At 42.7% G+C, this 15269-nt stretch overlaps 2 protein-coding genes across 3 annotated transcripts; both read right to left on the minus strand.

The window, feature by feature from the left end:
* Positions 1-939: 939 nt before the first annotated feature.
* LOC109872261 (transcriptional activator Myb-like) lies at positions 940-5783 on the minus strand. 2 transcript variants are annotated; one of them, XM_031806376.1, is made up of 3 exons: positions 5587-5783; positions 3104-3283; positions 940-2727 (listed from the first exon to the last, which is right to left on the minus strand). In XM_031806376.1, the coding sequence occupies exons 1-3, from the start codon at positions 5742-5744 to the stop codon at positions 2646-2648; spliced, it is 420 nt and encodes a 139-aa protein (XP_031662236.1). In that variant the 5' UTR covers positions 5745-5783; the 3' UTR covers positions 940-2645. The 2 variants fall into 2 exon arrangements, with proteins under 2 accessions (XP_031662236.1, XP_031662237.1); XM_031806377.1 differs by lacking the exon at positions 5587-5783 and adding an exon at positions 3377-3487.
* Positions 5784-7024: 1241 nt separating this feature from the next.
* LOC109871982 (deubiquitinating protein VCIP135) lies at positions 7025-14315 on the minus strand. The gene is made up of 3 exons (XM_020463038.2): positions 11482-14315; positions 10482-10568; positions 7025-10316 (listed from the first exon to the last, which is right to left on the minus strand). The coding sequence occupies exons 1-3, from the start codon at positions 14141-14143 to the stop codon at positions 9493-9495; spliced, it is 3573 nt and encodes a 1190-aa protein (XP_020318627.1). The 5' UTR covers positions 14144-14315; the 3' UTR covers positions 7025-9492.
* Between the last annotated feature and the right edge of the window lie 954 nt (positions 14316-15269).

Raw genomic sequence — 15269 nt, forward strand, 5'->3', positions numbered from 1 at the left:
TATGGTAAGTACCAGTTGTAATGAGTATGACGGGAAACAGAGTGCTGGTTTCAAGTGCAGGGCGCAGCAGGTGTTTATTTAGTAAAGGACCACAGGGGGAAGCAGGTAGCAGGTTCCAGGGACAGGCAGAAGGTCGTACACAGGGAATCGAAAAAGGTAACAGTACAGGCAGGGAAAAAAGCTAATAACGTAGTCCGGGAGATCAGGCAAGAGATTGATGACAGGAAATCTGATGTACAGGCAGGGAGTAGGCAAAAAACATTGTTAGTGAGGATGGCCAAAAACTACGCTACACAGGAGGACTAAAACAGAAATAAACAGCGCTCCAAATAGAATGTATACAAAAAACAAACAATACCTCACAATGATGGGGTGCAATGAACTGAACTAAATAGTGTGTGTAAATGACATACAGGTGTGTGAACAGGTGATCAGGATTTAGGTGATTGGGATCTGGAGAGTGAGCTGCGTTCAGGGGATCTATGTGTTTTAGAGTGTGAGTTGGAAGCAGACGTTACACCAGTATGTAAGTACCAGTATGGTTCATTGGCTACATGTGGTCATGTAATTTTCCTATTAACCTCTAAGCAAAAACAGACAAATAAAAAATACAGGTGGTTGTTTGTGTAAAAATAGAAGTAGGAAATCTGACATTTCTACCTACAGTAAGATTGCCTAGTAGTATTATACATCTGGGTAAAAATTATCTGAGTGACTTTTAGCTGAGTGACTTATCTGAGTGACTTTTAGCTAGCTTGGTCCCAGATCTGTTTGTGCTCTCTTGCCAAGTCCTATAGTTAGTGTCAAGCGAGAGGTCAGGGAGAGGTTAGCTCTGGTCCAGGGTGTTACATGCAGCTTGCTGATGCTGAAGGCTCAGCGTAAGCAAGCCGTACGTAATGCCCTGGACCAGAGCTAGACGAAGGTTACAACCAGAAAGGGTAAAACTAACCAGTCTCACAACGGTCTAATCCCAGCTCACATTCCCTATTAGTGGGTGAACTATCCAACGCTTGGTGAATTCTGCTTCACAATGATAGGAGCCCACATCAAAGGATCAAAAAGCAACGTCGCTATGAACACTTGGCCGTAGGGATGTGAGGGCCAGGAGTTTCCCAGATGAAATAATCTGCCCGGGAAAAACTCTTGGCCCTAAACAGGATAAGTACATTTACCAATGTAAATATAATGAGACTATGGGTAGACATGAGCAGGAGCAGGTGCCTCAGTTACATTCCAAAACTTTAACATGAACTGTGCATTTTTGTACAGAAGTGAAAATCTACATGATTTTCATTAGAGGTCCACTTCTATCCAAAGAGGCCTCACAGGTGTTTTGAACAGCTAGCCTGGGTGCCAGTATGATTCTGCCCTTGCCAACTCCTCATGCAACTGTCATGCCAAGAGAGTAGCTGTTGCTTTGACAGCAGAAAATGGGGATCCATAATAAATACAAATACAAAAATGGTCATGTTTGGCTTAATCTCCCGTGGGCAGATTCTGCGTGTACAGTAGACCGAAAGAATCTGCCAGGACTGAATGGGATCAGGATTGGCCCAAAGGCAGTGCTTAAACTGCTTCGCCTCAAGTGCTTTGTGCGTGTGCCCACACGGATGGTAAGGGGGGGCTTTGGCTGAGAGTTTCCTTTTGCGAGGGTTGCGAATTTTTGCCGGAATGCTCAATTTCTAATTTAGAAATTAATCACGCAGCTGACCAAATTACGCATGATTTTACCTCTAGGTTAACAGAGATTATGTTTGGTTTGACAATGACAGCAATGGAGTTGGCAAGAGCAGAAACAGATGATGAACAGTCACTGCTACTATGAGAAGCTGTTAATGATGACTCACTGCTAGATACTACAGTATGAAGCAGGGAAGGACAGGATGGTAGCAGCTAGGAGGGGCAGCTAACCGGAGGTGAGTAAGATGGAGGATGAGGAGCCGGTGGGAAGGGTGATAAGGATGTGTTCTAGAGCGTACTACACTATTGACTACACATACAAGGGTTCTTCTGTCTTACACAGGAAGCTGCCCGATTCCCGACTTCGCTCTCAGCTGCCATAAGGAGCTGCTTGAGTTCCTTAATTCTCTGCTCTTTATTGGTCAGTGAATGACTCTGGGGGTACATGCAGCCCAGGAGAGATTGGTCAGGAAAAGGAAAAACAGCTAATTTTCTCATTTACAAGTCTTATTCCTCTCTTACTGAATTACATAGGAGCTACTGTACGATGGTGGTAGGGGAGGGGTTCACTTGCAACATGGTTAAGCTAAGCTAAGTGAGTGCAGAGATGGGACACTCACTGGGACAAAGTAAGCAGTTTCAGGAACACTTTCCATATACTGGCCATCCAACAAGCCAAGGGAATGTCCTGAAATCTACCAAAACATACACAAAAAAACAGTGTCATAAAATCAACAAACAGTTTGGGATTGATTTCATCCTGATTTCAATGGTGATTTTCAATTCAAACACTTGGCTATTGTTCAGTCTAGTTGATTGTGCTGACTGGTAGAAACCATAGATGGGTGCTCAGTGATCACCTTTGTGGGGATAATCATGGCATAATGATTCTGGCTCTGCAGGAGTCCCTAGAGGAGCAGGAGGACTTGGTCCTTCTCTTGATGGGAGCCTTTCTCTTGTCTGTGTCATGACATCCTGCAGGTAGACCTCGTGCTCCACCTTCCTACGCGTGGTGGAGTTCCAGTGATTCTAATAGAGTTGTCTCTCCTATGGGGGGATTCAGACCAAAGAAATTGAATAAGAACAATATTATGTCCTATATTGTTAAAGTTATATTGATTGTTATTTGTTATATATCTCTGCATTTCAGACAAATAAAATATTTGATCAATCTTTTTTTTTTTATGTTTTCTTAACAAGGCAAATCAAAATTCTTATTTACAATGACAGCCTATCAATCATGAGATTGACTGCATATCAGAGACTGCGTCCAAAATAGCACCCTGTTCCCTACATTGTGCACTACTTTTGACCAGATCCCCATAGGGCTCTGGTCCAAATTTGTGCACTATATAGAGAATAGACGTATACTGAGTGTTATAGCTTGTTATAACAGTGCTCTAACTTATTAGAGTGTTATTACCTGCCAGGCAGCAGCTTAGATTCCTCAGTCCAGCGGTTCCCGATACGTTTGTGAGCAGCGTATATGATCTGGTCCTCCTCCTGAGTCCGGTTAAGGTGGTTGTGCCAGCGCTCCCGGCACTGCTTGCCGATACGCCCGTGCAGATGCTTGGTAATGATGGACCATTGCTTGGGGCCATACCTGTGCACAGATACATTTACACACGGCGTGTGAATTTAGCATGTGATGAACCTATTTGGTAGACAGAACACACAGAATAGAAACTGTCTTCACCCTCTCATCTTCCTCCTTGGTCCATGGCCCCGTCTCTGGGTTGAGCACCTTTTGCCATCGATGCTGACACTGAGATGTGTTATGGCTTTACACCCCCTGATATAATGTGGATTTACTTGTCTAACAGAACACAGAAGGAGTTTTTTAATGGAAGCCTCTCAAATATAATCCAGTTAGAATCAGGAATTCCCCAGGGTAGCTGTTTAGGCCCCTTGCTTTTTTCAATTTTTACTAACGACATGCCACTGACTTTGAGTAAAGCCAGAGTGTCTATGTATGCGGATGACTCAACACTATACACGTCAGCTACTACAGCGACTGAAATGACTGCAACACTCAACAAAGAGCTGCAGTTAGTTTCAGAGTGAGTGGCAAGGAATAAGTTAGCCCTATATATTTCTAAAAACTAAAAGCATTGTATTTGGAACAAAACACTCACTAAACCCTAAACTTCAACTAAATCTTGTAATAAATAATGTGTAAATTGAGCAAGTTGAGATGACTAAACTGCTTGGAGTATCCCGAGAATGTAAATTGTCATGGTCAAAACATATTGATGCAGTAGTAGTGAAGATGGGGAGAAAATGTTTTTGATGCACGCCAACAAAGCCACTATACAACACAACACTAAACAATACATTAATTGCACTATAAGGGTGACAAACGGTGCCGACAAACTGTTAGGGCCTACATAAAGCTGTCCCAACATGACATAATGATGTCCCAACAGTCCCTTACCACTGTTACACCTGGCTATCACCGGAGCCTTGTCTGGCAGCGAAACAGCTGGTATGGCTGACTTGCTTAAACAAATGTGGTTTCTATTGGCAATTGAGATGTACAAACTATGGCATAAGGGGGCGACGAGCGGATAAGAGGCAATCTGTAATTTCGATTCAGACATTAATGATCGACCTAGGACGGACGTAGTCAATATAACTATTTGTTCAGCACTTTTGAAATGTACAGCGACAGAATTCAGAACATGGGACGTTCTGACAGTATTCTCCCTGTACACCATGTCAGGACCGTAGGATAAATAAAGGGGGCATATAAGCAGACAATATTAAAATATTAAATGATTACATTTTCTAAAACAGGCTACAGGCTACATGTGCACCACCAAGTCATACCAGTAGGCTAAATTATGAGGGGAAAATGGACCAAATTATTAGGGTGAGGCACATGGGTTACTAACAGCATACTACACAACATACACTTAGCATTACTTTCTTAGCTAATTTATGCAAAAGCATACAGGGCACTTTTGGACTCGCCTTGTTGTGCTGTGCTCACTTGAACAGGAAGGTGTCATCAAAGTCTGGCATTCTCAGGATTTTTGGCTCATGAGTGGCGCAGCGGTCTAAGGCACTACATCTCAGTGCTAGAGTTGTAACTATAGACACCCTGGTTCGAATCCAGGCTGTATCACAACCAGTTGTGATTGGAAATCCCATAGGGCGGCGCACAATTAGCCCAGCGTTGTCCGGGTTTGGCCGGTGTAGGTCGTCATTGTAAATAAGAATTTGTTCTTAACTGACTTCCCTAGTTTAAAAAATGTGTCTTCATTATTTCTCTTCATATGACAAGGATTAAAAAGGATTTGCCAGTAGATTGTTGACTTGATTCATGATGACTGCTAGCTTGCTAGCTAAGATTTTGAAAGTATGATGTTGACATGATCAGTCCATTCAAAGCTACTGTAGATGTAACGTGGTCAATGACCTTGAGCCTTCTTGGATGGGCACTTCTAATGTAACTCTATTGCAGCACCCAAGGGGCTTAAACTTTCTAGCTCTACCCGTAGATTTTGCGGTGACATTGGGTCCCCATGAGTGACAGAACACTGAGCCAATCACGGTGCAACTAGAGAAAATTACCGACCACGACGCTCCTTATTTTCCACTGGCTGCCCAACCATCACAGGAGGCACTGAGCTAGGCTGAAACATTTTGGAACTGCCTTACTCAAGAAAGCAAAAATGAGACCAAGTGCGGCTTAATTAACTCAGTGATTTTTTTTAAAGCGATTTTTTTTCAACATTGTTTGCAAACTGATGTGACACGTATTAATGCCAAAATAACATGCAAAACAGGCTAAATAATAATTTTTTTTTAGCTAAATAGGTGTGGCTCAAAACAGGTGATCTGCCCTGAATGACATGAGTTGACTGTCTTCTGTTGAGACAACTCAGTCAGGGCAGGTATTACCTCTTCCCTCGACTTTCTGTAAAGGCTTCTTGGGACATCACCTCAATGCAGCCATGGGTATCCCCAACATCCATGAGAAAGGAAAGACCAATAAGGTTAATATTACAAGCCAGGAGATGATAATAATGTTCACAGGCGACAACATACACCTCAAACATACCAAAAGTATCGACTTCTTCTGCTGCATCTGGCCATACAGTCTCCTGTTCAAGTTGTTTTATTTATGGAGAAAGCGTACAAGAAGCATCGTATTATATTGATTAAATGTACTTTTCTGAAATAAGAGATCAGTTAAACTAGCTATGAAGTAATCAATAAATGTAGCTAGTTAGCAATAAACTAGCAAGTTAGACTAGTTATCTACTGTAGCTATCTGGCTATCTAGCTAAAACAAGACTACTAGTTACTATACACTTTGCTAGCTGAGTGAATACAATTATTTTGGGTTATTCATGAGGTTGAGTTTATGACTGATGATCAAAAACAATTCTGTATTCTGTTTCCAGCTAGCTAATGTCTTCATCTTGCTACTCACATCGCATCTCCTTTAGACAGCTCCATGGTAGGAAAGATACTGGTAGCTAGACAGAAATGTGTATATACCACCGATTCTCAGCCACACGCAGACTCTCTTCCCATTGTCAAATATATCAAAATCATTTTCAGCCAGCCAGGTATTTTACAAAGACCACGACAACACCTGCATTTTTAACTGGGCTGTTGGTCACCAAGTCATTCATAAAAATCTTACAATTACATTATGACATGGGATAGATGGAACGTGGAAAGTTTCTGATATTTCAAAGTTGAAGCAATGCTACCATCTGGTGGACGACAGATAACAGAGACCCTTGAATTCATAATTGCCTGTCATTAGTCTAATATACTGTATATTCTGTCACATTCATGTTTGTACGCCACAATGCAGTGACCCATCCCTGGTGAAATGAAGATATACCCGTCAAGTAGACAGACAATGCACACTCACACCGACAACCCTGCACACACACATATTGACGCCCACACACATTCCCCATACCCTGCTGCTACTATTTATTGTTATTTGTACATATCTACCTCAACTACCACTATATCCCTGCACATTGATATGGTACTGGCCTTGTATATAGAATACATTGTGTTTTAATTTGATCTGACCTAGAATGTTCTATTTCTTTACCTTTGATATTGAACACAGCTTTGTTGAGGAAGAGCTTGTAAGTGAGCATTTCACTGTCCTGTTTACACCTGTTGTATCATGTGCATGTGACAAATACAATTTGATTTGATAGGACAGCAAACTTTTGATAAGAGGCAAACTTCAAGATGGGACCAAACATATGCTATTGATCAAGTGGGTCTACATGATTCATTTAAAAATAATAATTGTAAGTGAATTCAAAGGCAAGTAGTTAAGGAAGTATTAGTGACCACAATACAACTTTGTGAAGAAATTACTTTATTGTTTGAAAAGTCATCACACATGCAAACAGCAATGTTGTAGCCATGGTATCTTCAATGTTTTATTAGCAAACAAGAAAAAAGTTAACAAAAAATGAAAGAACTTGAGTTTCTGTACAGATCAAAGTATACTACAATATATACTATTATAATACAACTGGCTTACAATACATATAATTAGTACAGCAGTCACAAAGAAACAAACTTCAAGTTTGTCAAAACAGTGTTGTCTGAGTTTAATATTTCCTTTAAATGTTCCCTTGGACTGACAATATCTATATTTGAGTATATCTAGTATATGTTTTATTCTAATATTCCCTATTTTTATGAAAGTGCTAAGTTTGACATTTTGTTCACTAGAAAGAAAAGCTGTGGAGCTCTTTAAAAAATGACCTGCAATTAATGGTTTTTTTTAGGCAGGTACTGCTTTTTGCCATAATAAGAAACCTTGTCCAGAAGTCAGGCCAAGACTCAGTAAGACTCAAGGATATAAGGCCATAAGCTGATAATGGCAGCATCCAAAGTTACCATGTCATTCTAGAACAAGGTGATTTGGAATACTCCAAAATCTGGGTTGGCAACAAAAGTGTAAACTCGATGTGGCCCATAATGCCTTTATCTCAATGGCCACTTAAATTAGTTAACAGTGAGGCCTCTGCCTTCCAATGTGAGGGCCTATAAAACACCCCAACTCGGTTTTTGGTTGAAATTCCAACAAACAAACCAAAAGTTACATTTTATAATGTCGCGAGAGGAATTGAATGCCACAAAACTGATCTGAATGCAACATGGTACTACACGGTTTGTCTATAAGTTTACAATCAACTGGATTGGCTGAACAACCAATTGGAAATATACTTCACACCACTGAGAGATGTAGTACTTTGTTTATGAGATATCAAAATGTACAATCTCCATGAAATGTCTTTCAAGGATTTCATCACATTCTGCACCAAAAGATCAGACATCTCATGTCACAATCGGCAACATAAATGTTCACAGCACTTAAAAATATCCCATTGTTCAAGTTCTCTTCTGAGTAATTCAAATTGTGGATGTTGTGTCGAAATTCTAGAGCCGAATAGACATAAAGTAACTAGACATACATAACAATTCTTAGTAATACCAACTGATTGTGGTTTCCATTAAATTAGAATGAATAACTATATTTCTATGATTGGTTCATCCCAAGTTTATATCCTAATGAATGGTAAGAACACTAAAGGGAGCCTACAGGGTTCAACACACCCCTGCATAACAACATTCAAGTGCAAACATAAATGTATTAGATTGAATAATAAAATGCCAGCATTGCATGTTTACAAAACAACAAAAACTGCAGGCAGATCATGGAAAAATAATTATCTGCTATTCTTGAATTGATTTATCATTCCTAAAAAGATCATCTGTAAACCTGGAAAATTCACAAATCAAGTCTTACGCAATTCTAAAGTATTTCAAAAAATAATAATCCTGCACTGCATTCCATCTTTCACTAAAGGAAGTTGCATACAAGTAATGGAATATACTCCCAGGTGTGTGTAGTATGTTATGCCACAGCACCACATCAAGTAGTTCAGCATTTGCGCAGCACACTTAACTTGGGCCGCTCGTTTGGGTTTTATGAGAAATCTCAAAAGTAACATAAATTACTCTTCAAACATCAGTAAGTAGCCTTGAACCCAAAAGAATCAACAGGCATTTTCCCCAATCAGTGCACACTTCAATGTCAATCTCTAAATTCCACCAATCAATTGGTTATATTCAGAACAGTGCTACACTTTCTTTCAAATGGCACTCACATTTAAATGATCATTTTAAACAGAATCTTTCAATTCTTATAAAATGGCCCAAATACAAACTAAAAAAGATCACAGGGTTTTCCGACAACAAACATCAGTCGATGCATATGCTTATCATAAGGGCATGTGACTCCTTCCTTCAGGAATTAAGACAGTAAACATTCACATGGAGAGCAAAGTTCAAGAAAAAAAACAACTACATTTGGAAAATGTTACTGTTGTTTATAGCAAATATTTTGGTAAATCAGAAAATGTGATGATGGTACTCGTTACATTTACAGTGTGCACTTTGCTGAAGCAGATGTTTGCGGACATTACAATACTGGCATGGGATGGGATCTCATCAGCTCAAGCTGTTCTACTACCTCTTGTCTTAAGACATGGGGGGCATCTACAGGAATGCATTTCAAGCATGAGAACCAGCTTCGCTCCTTGGAGCTTGGTGCATGTTTCTGTATAATAACATTAGTCTGTCACCAAAGGCAGTAACGGTCAACCTCTGGCAATCATGCAGTAAAGACAACAAAACACAATGAATACCAAAGCTTTGATACAACCTGAAGCATTCACATACTAAATGTCAACCAGACAGAGGTGTGACTGATCATGACTGAGAAAACTATAGGGCTGGGCCTTTTTCCCATCAGGAATGATCCATCGGCTCCAGGGCGTTGGTATGCTCTGCATCCTGGCTATCCATTTCCTCCAGCTCCTCTGACCCTGCATCCTTTCCATCAGGCTTGTTCCCTGCCTTCACTGGTGTGCCATGAGCACCAGCAGTAGATACGTCCATAGAAGAGGCTTCCTGTTCACCTACCCCTGGGGTAGATTGGGAAGGACTCATCTTAGCCCCACTTGTCCTCTCTGCAGGGCCCCCAGTGCCTGCCCCTGCATTGCTCTGCTCCCTCAGGTGCCTGTCCATGGAGGCTTGGATGGATGAGACCATCTCCTGTAGTTTTTTCCTCTGTTCTTCGATCATACTAGGGTCTAGGTGTCGGCTGTCTTTCATGGTGACGAAACCAGGAGCCATGCGCACCAGCTCCTTGGTTGCATCTTCTGAGATGTCAGAGAGGTCAGGTCCCTTTGAGACGCTGGCGCTCAGGTCCACCCCGCTGCTGTGCTGGCGGGTGATGGGCTTGTGTTCAGGGGGAGAGCCGCCTGGGGCGCTGCCCAGGGAGTGGCCCTTACCTTGGAAGGCGTTGACACTCTGGAGCTGCTCCTTCTTGCGCACCACACCTCCACTTCCGAGCCTCAGCAGGCTGTGAGAGGGGCTTCCCTCCCGACTCCTGGAGGCAGCCTCAGAGCGGAGCTGCACCAGGGCCTCCTTGACAAGGTCCTCCACGTCAGGGCCCACGGGGAAGTGTCCCGCTGCATCCACACACAGCTCCAGACACTCCTCTGCTGCGTTGTACACAAACGTCTTTCCAGTCAAGTGTGGGAGGGTGCAGTGCTTGCCATCCATCAGGCCTGCAGACGAGACAAGAGCCATTATAGGTAGTCATAAACACAGATCAGTACATATCACATGCAAATGTTGAATATAAAAAATATATACTGTAGTCATTTAAGTTATGCAAAATGCAAAGAGCACAAAATGCAAAGAGCAAAATAACAGAAAACATGTTTACCTACCCATATCTTTCTTCACAATGTTGAAGAAAACTCCACCTTGCTGGAATAAGTGAGGCAGTTTTTTTGCATATGACCAGACATCTTCTCCTGCGTAGGAATGAAAAATACTGCAATTAGCATGTGAAATAGAATAGAAATTAATAGAATACATGCTATCATGTGGTTTTCATCAGATAAAAATCCTAATTCTGTAGTAAAAATAGGTTGCCTTGTCATTTGCCTTGCAACCCTTTGCAATTACCAAGGCTCTATTCCAACTTACATTACTGGCCCTAGTATTACTGGTCCTAATATTACAGTCCAGATAAGATTGCATTGCAATATGCTAGTAAGACAGTGAAGGCTGAAGAGTGTCCAGAGACTGGAACTCAGACTCTGTTGTTAGGTGAAGGAGTGGAGATGACCACATCAGCACTTTCATACAGTCTGCACTCTCCTCTCTGAGATTGTTGCTGCATGCGTTTCAATGAATTCCAAAAGCCACGTCGCTGATGTACAGAAAAAGCACTTGAATAGATTATAATTATTTCAAGTGGAAAAAAGTCATTATCCCCAAAGATTAGGCCTTGATCCATCCCTGGTAAGCCCACCAGTCACTCAATACCTGTAGCACTATCATTCATCCTGCTTCTTGTAACCAATCCAAGAACAGCATGCCCGTATGCTGTGTAAAGCTACCGTCTGTAAAGCCTATAGGCCTATCAGTTACTAGCCTCTCACACCCATCACATTCTGTTTCTAGCCTTATATTTACTGAAGGGATGATCTAAGGCATGCCTGGTACTATAGTCTTAAAGGTTTATCAACAAACTGGTTCTCCCTCTACAGCAAGTCATTTTTTACTTTTTGTAATGACATCACAGCAGTTTTCTGCATAACTCAAACAGGTATGTCACGTGTTGCTAGATTTGTCTTTTTTTAACAGTAAATAATTATATAAAAGTAAAGATTCCTATAGATTTGGATAAGAAACTATTTTCCCACCCTTCCCCTTGCTTACCCATTAAGGTTGCTAGGAGACAGAGGGAGGACATCTCAAGGTCAATGTTCTCCTGCAGCTCTCTGCTAGTATTCATTCTGCTGGAAGTCACTGTATCATCACTCTTCACAGAGTGGAGGGAATGCAGGGATGAATGGGAACTGGAAGCACTTGGGGTGGAAACCTTGTGATCCTCTGGACCTCTCAGGATCTCCACAGTCACCCTGTCCCCATGTTGGAGAGCCACAGGCTCATTCTCCTCTCCATCCTTGGGAGATAAAAGTTCTTTGGGGGGAAACCCATGTCGAATACATTGCTGGGCTGGAGACACAATGAACTCGTTCGCAATGCTCCTCTGGAGCTCAGAAAAGGTAGTTTGAGCCTGTAGAGTGAGCATGGCCTGCCGCCCGTCGCTAGTGGTGACACGGATCTTCTTCTCCTTGCTGGAAGTGGGAGAGAAGGAAGATTTGGTGGGCGTGGCTGGAGCGGATGAGGAAGGTTCCTGAGTAGCACTCGGAGAGGACGGCCGCCCATGTCCCTGGACTCCCTTCTGCTCCTGCTTCAGTCGATCTGTCCTCCTTTTCTGGGTCACTAGGGCCTGTTCGCTGATGCTCTGCTGAAGGCTCCGCTCTGCTTTACTCATGGTTAGCTCCTCTTTGTGAATGGTCTTTGATTTCTGCCCAGTTAGTATGATCTTAGTCGGTGGCTGTGTGTCAACGGCCTGCTGGATTTCCACCACGTCTGTGAGTCTCTGAGCATGCGCACCGTCAATGGAGACTGGGTTATACTCATCTGGGTTCTTCTTGGCAGTGTGATGCAAAATGGTGTTCACCACTTTCTGCACTAGGAGCTCACTCCCAAACTCCCCAGGGAAATGCTTGGTAACCAGTTTCATGGCAACATCATAGACGTTGCTGTTCAGGGTCACCTCAACCTCATACTGGAACCAGTACACTGTCTCCCGCACGACACGCCCACCCCACTCCAGAGTGATGGGGAAAGCCTCTGGCAGATTGTCATACTCCTTTCCTTCCCAGTAGTGCTTGAAGCCGCAGCCGCACTTTCCCCCCTGGGAGCGGGTGTTGGTTCTGTCTCCATCTAAGTACACCACAGAGCCATTGCCATGGATGTGGCGCACTGAGGTGCCGTGGCACCAGTTGCAGGTGTTCAAGGTGCTTAGTTTGTAGTCAGGAATGAGGATGTCTTTCTCTGGGTCGTAAGAGCAGACCACATTGTTCAACGGAAAGCTGTAGTTCTTGTCGGGTCTGAGCTGCCCGTGGGTGGATTTAGCCAGGTTGTAGAGCTTACCACCTGGAGCCAGCCACTCAGGTAGAACATGAAGCTCAGAGAGTGCATTGCAGATCAGACAGCGATGAAGCCGGTTTTCCATGACTGATTTCCTGGCAGCCTCCGTCACCTCTTCGGGTTGGACGCCGATCATACCGGTCCGTCTGTAAACGTACTGATGCACGTCCGCCACCAGGGAGGGGTGGATTCCATGCTTCTCCATGAAGATCTCCTCCATGGCATTGACCAGTCTCATCACATACTTGTCTTGTAAGCTCCGGTCTCCCGCGATGACGCAGCTCCCGTCTTGTTCCAAATTAATGTACTTCTTGATGAGCTCCTGTGGAACCCCCCAAGCTTTGGGGAGAAGCCTGGGCGGCAGCTTGGGGAGGAGGGTGTTTTTTATTCCGACAAGAGGGATGTAGTGGTTACGCCCAGAGCTACTCCAGGCGATACATATAGGCTTGTTGAACTTCCCATCTTTTCCCTTGCACTGCTCTTCCGGTACAAGCCCAGGGAGAAAAGTTGCAGAGTAATCCCCAGAGCTCCTCATTCCACTCAGTGAATCTAACAAGATTATGGGGCGGTGCAGCACATTAGCCAAGCCAAATATGTGAATGTTTCGAAGTCCCAGTGGCACACCCTCCGGTGGGATAAAAAGGGGGTCACATTCGTTGATGATGTCTTCCCATTCAGCTGCATCAATAAAATCCTGAAAGAGTGCCTTGTAGCGATCCAGATTTTGCTTGAAATTCTGTTTCAAATTCTCTCTTAAGGCATGCCAGAACAGTTCTCTGCCTACCAGGGCCCTGGACACAGCATGAACAAGGCAATGTCCATCTCCATCCACATGAACAGGTATTATGCATTCTTTGTTGCTGTTAGCTTTCTTAATCTCCTCCAAAGTGTCATGGAGGTATATCAGGCTCCCGGATCTGTCCTTACCATAGCCAACTGTAGATACATGCTCATGTTCGATTAGAAACGCCCGATCACCTAGAAGTGAGCAGTCGAACATCTCTCCTTGATTCATTTCCCTCAGCAGTTTCGCTTTTCCCGTCTGCTTATCCATTCCATACCTTGTGAGAATAGGAGAGAGGAGCTTGCAATGGTAGTTGGAAAGCCCCATCACTTTCACCAGCTCGGTTCCCTTCTTTGGGGCTCCAGTGACACCGAGTAGGGCATTTCTTAACAAATTGTGCAGTACAACGTCTGGATCAGTTACTTCTTCCACGTTTAAAAGATTATTCTGTTCGTGGCGTTGGCCACATTCAGTGCATTCAATGCTGATCGAGCCGTAAGCAGGGAAGAATAGCCTCGCCTGGCATTTCGGGTCTGGGCAGGTACCGGACAAAATACGCTTGTCCTTTTTCTTTGAGCCTTGTAGCAACGACATTCTGGCGAATAAAACTACACTATGTATTGATCTTATAAAACCATTATGGTTAAATTCCAAATTAACTGGCTAGCAATTGCGCTTTGTCTCACGTATTACAAGCTAGATATTTGCCAGAATAACAACACGGAAGCGGTTGTTTTTTTCTGTTGCGAAACCTAGTTCGCAATGGATTGTGGTACATGTGGTTTTCTAAACTGCGCTTTGGTGCGTTAGAGTTGATCTTTTGGTTATAGTCCAAACCAGGCACATACCAGTGGTGTAAAGTGCTCAAGTAAAAATAAAGTACTACTTAAGTAGTGTTTTGGGGCATTTATATTTTTGGCAACTTTTACTTCACTACATTCCTAAAGAAGACTCCATACATTTTCCATGACACCCAAAAGTACTTGTTACATTTTAACAGGAAAACTTTTCAATTCACAAACTTATCAAGAGAACATCCCTGCTCATCCCTACTGCCTCTGATATGGCGGACTCGCTAATCACACATGCTTTGTTTGTAAATTATGTATGTGTTGGAGTGTGCCCCTGGCTATCAGTTAATATAAAAATAAAACTGTGCCATCTGGTTTGCTTAATATATGGAATTTGAAATTATTTATACTTTTACTTTCAATACTTAAGTACATTTTAGCAATTCCATTTACTTTTGATACTTAAGTATATTTAAAACCAAATGCTTTTAGACTTTCACTTGACTCATTTTCTATTAAGGTATCTTTACTTTTACTCAAGTACGACAACTGAGTATTCTTTCAGCCACTGCATACCATAATTTAACAATACTAAGCAAGACTAATTATCTTATTGCGTAACTATGCCTGCTTCAATAACGTTTGATAAATTAGTTGTGTATTTAGCTTCAAATTGACTACAAGTACCATGATGTATTTTGGTTTTGTTACGTTTCTGTTCAGAGAGGAAGAGGAGGAAAGAGGGGGGAAATCTTGTCTCCCTCCAGCAGGTGGCGTTTTTTCGTTGTTTCGTCCACCAAGCAAGTTTTTGTAAAGTCAATGACAGTGTACCACGACCAAACCATAACGACGCCAATTGTGCACCGCCCTATGGGACTCCCAATCACGGCCGGTTGTGATACAGCCTGGAATCGAACCAGGGTCTCTAG

The sequence above is a fragment of the Oncorhynchus kisutch genome, linkage group LG27, assembly GCF_002021735.2.
Source record: "Oncorhynchus kisutch isolate 150728-3 linkage group LG27, Okis_V2, whole genome shotgun sequence".
Lineage (NCBI taxonomy): Eukaryota > Metazoa > Chordata > Actinopteri > Salmoniformes > Salmonidae > Oncorhynchus > Oncorhynchus kisutch.

Coding starts and splice junctions, on each gene's coding strand:
- LOC109872261 (XM_031806376.1), bottom strand. CDS start 5,744: ATGTTTGAGGTGTATGTTGTCGCCTGTGAACATTATTATCATCTCCTG. Junction 3,284..5,586: donor ACAGAAAGTCGAGGGAAGAG/GTAATACCTGCC, acceptor ATCTGTGCACAG/GTATGGCCCCAAGCAATGGT. Junction 2,728..3,103: donor TCTAAGCTGCTGCCTGGCAG/GTAATAACACTC, acceptor ATCCCCCCATAG/GAGAGACAACTCTATTAGAA.
- LOC109871982 (XM_020463038.2), bottom strand. CDS start 14,143: ATGTCGTTGCTACAAGGCTCAAAGAAAAAGGACAAGCGTATTTTGTCC. Junction 10,569..11,481: donor TCTCCTAGCAACCTTAATGG/GTAAGCAAGGGG, acceptor ATTCCTACGCAG/GAGAAGATGTCTGGTCATAT. Junction 10,317..10,481: donor CATTGTGAAGAAAGATATGG/GTAGGTAAACAT, acceptor TCTCGTCTGCAG/GCCTGATGGATGGCAAGCAC.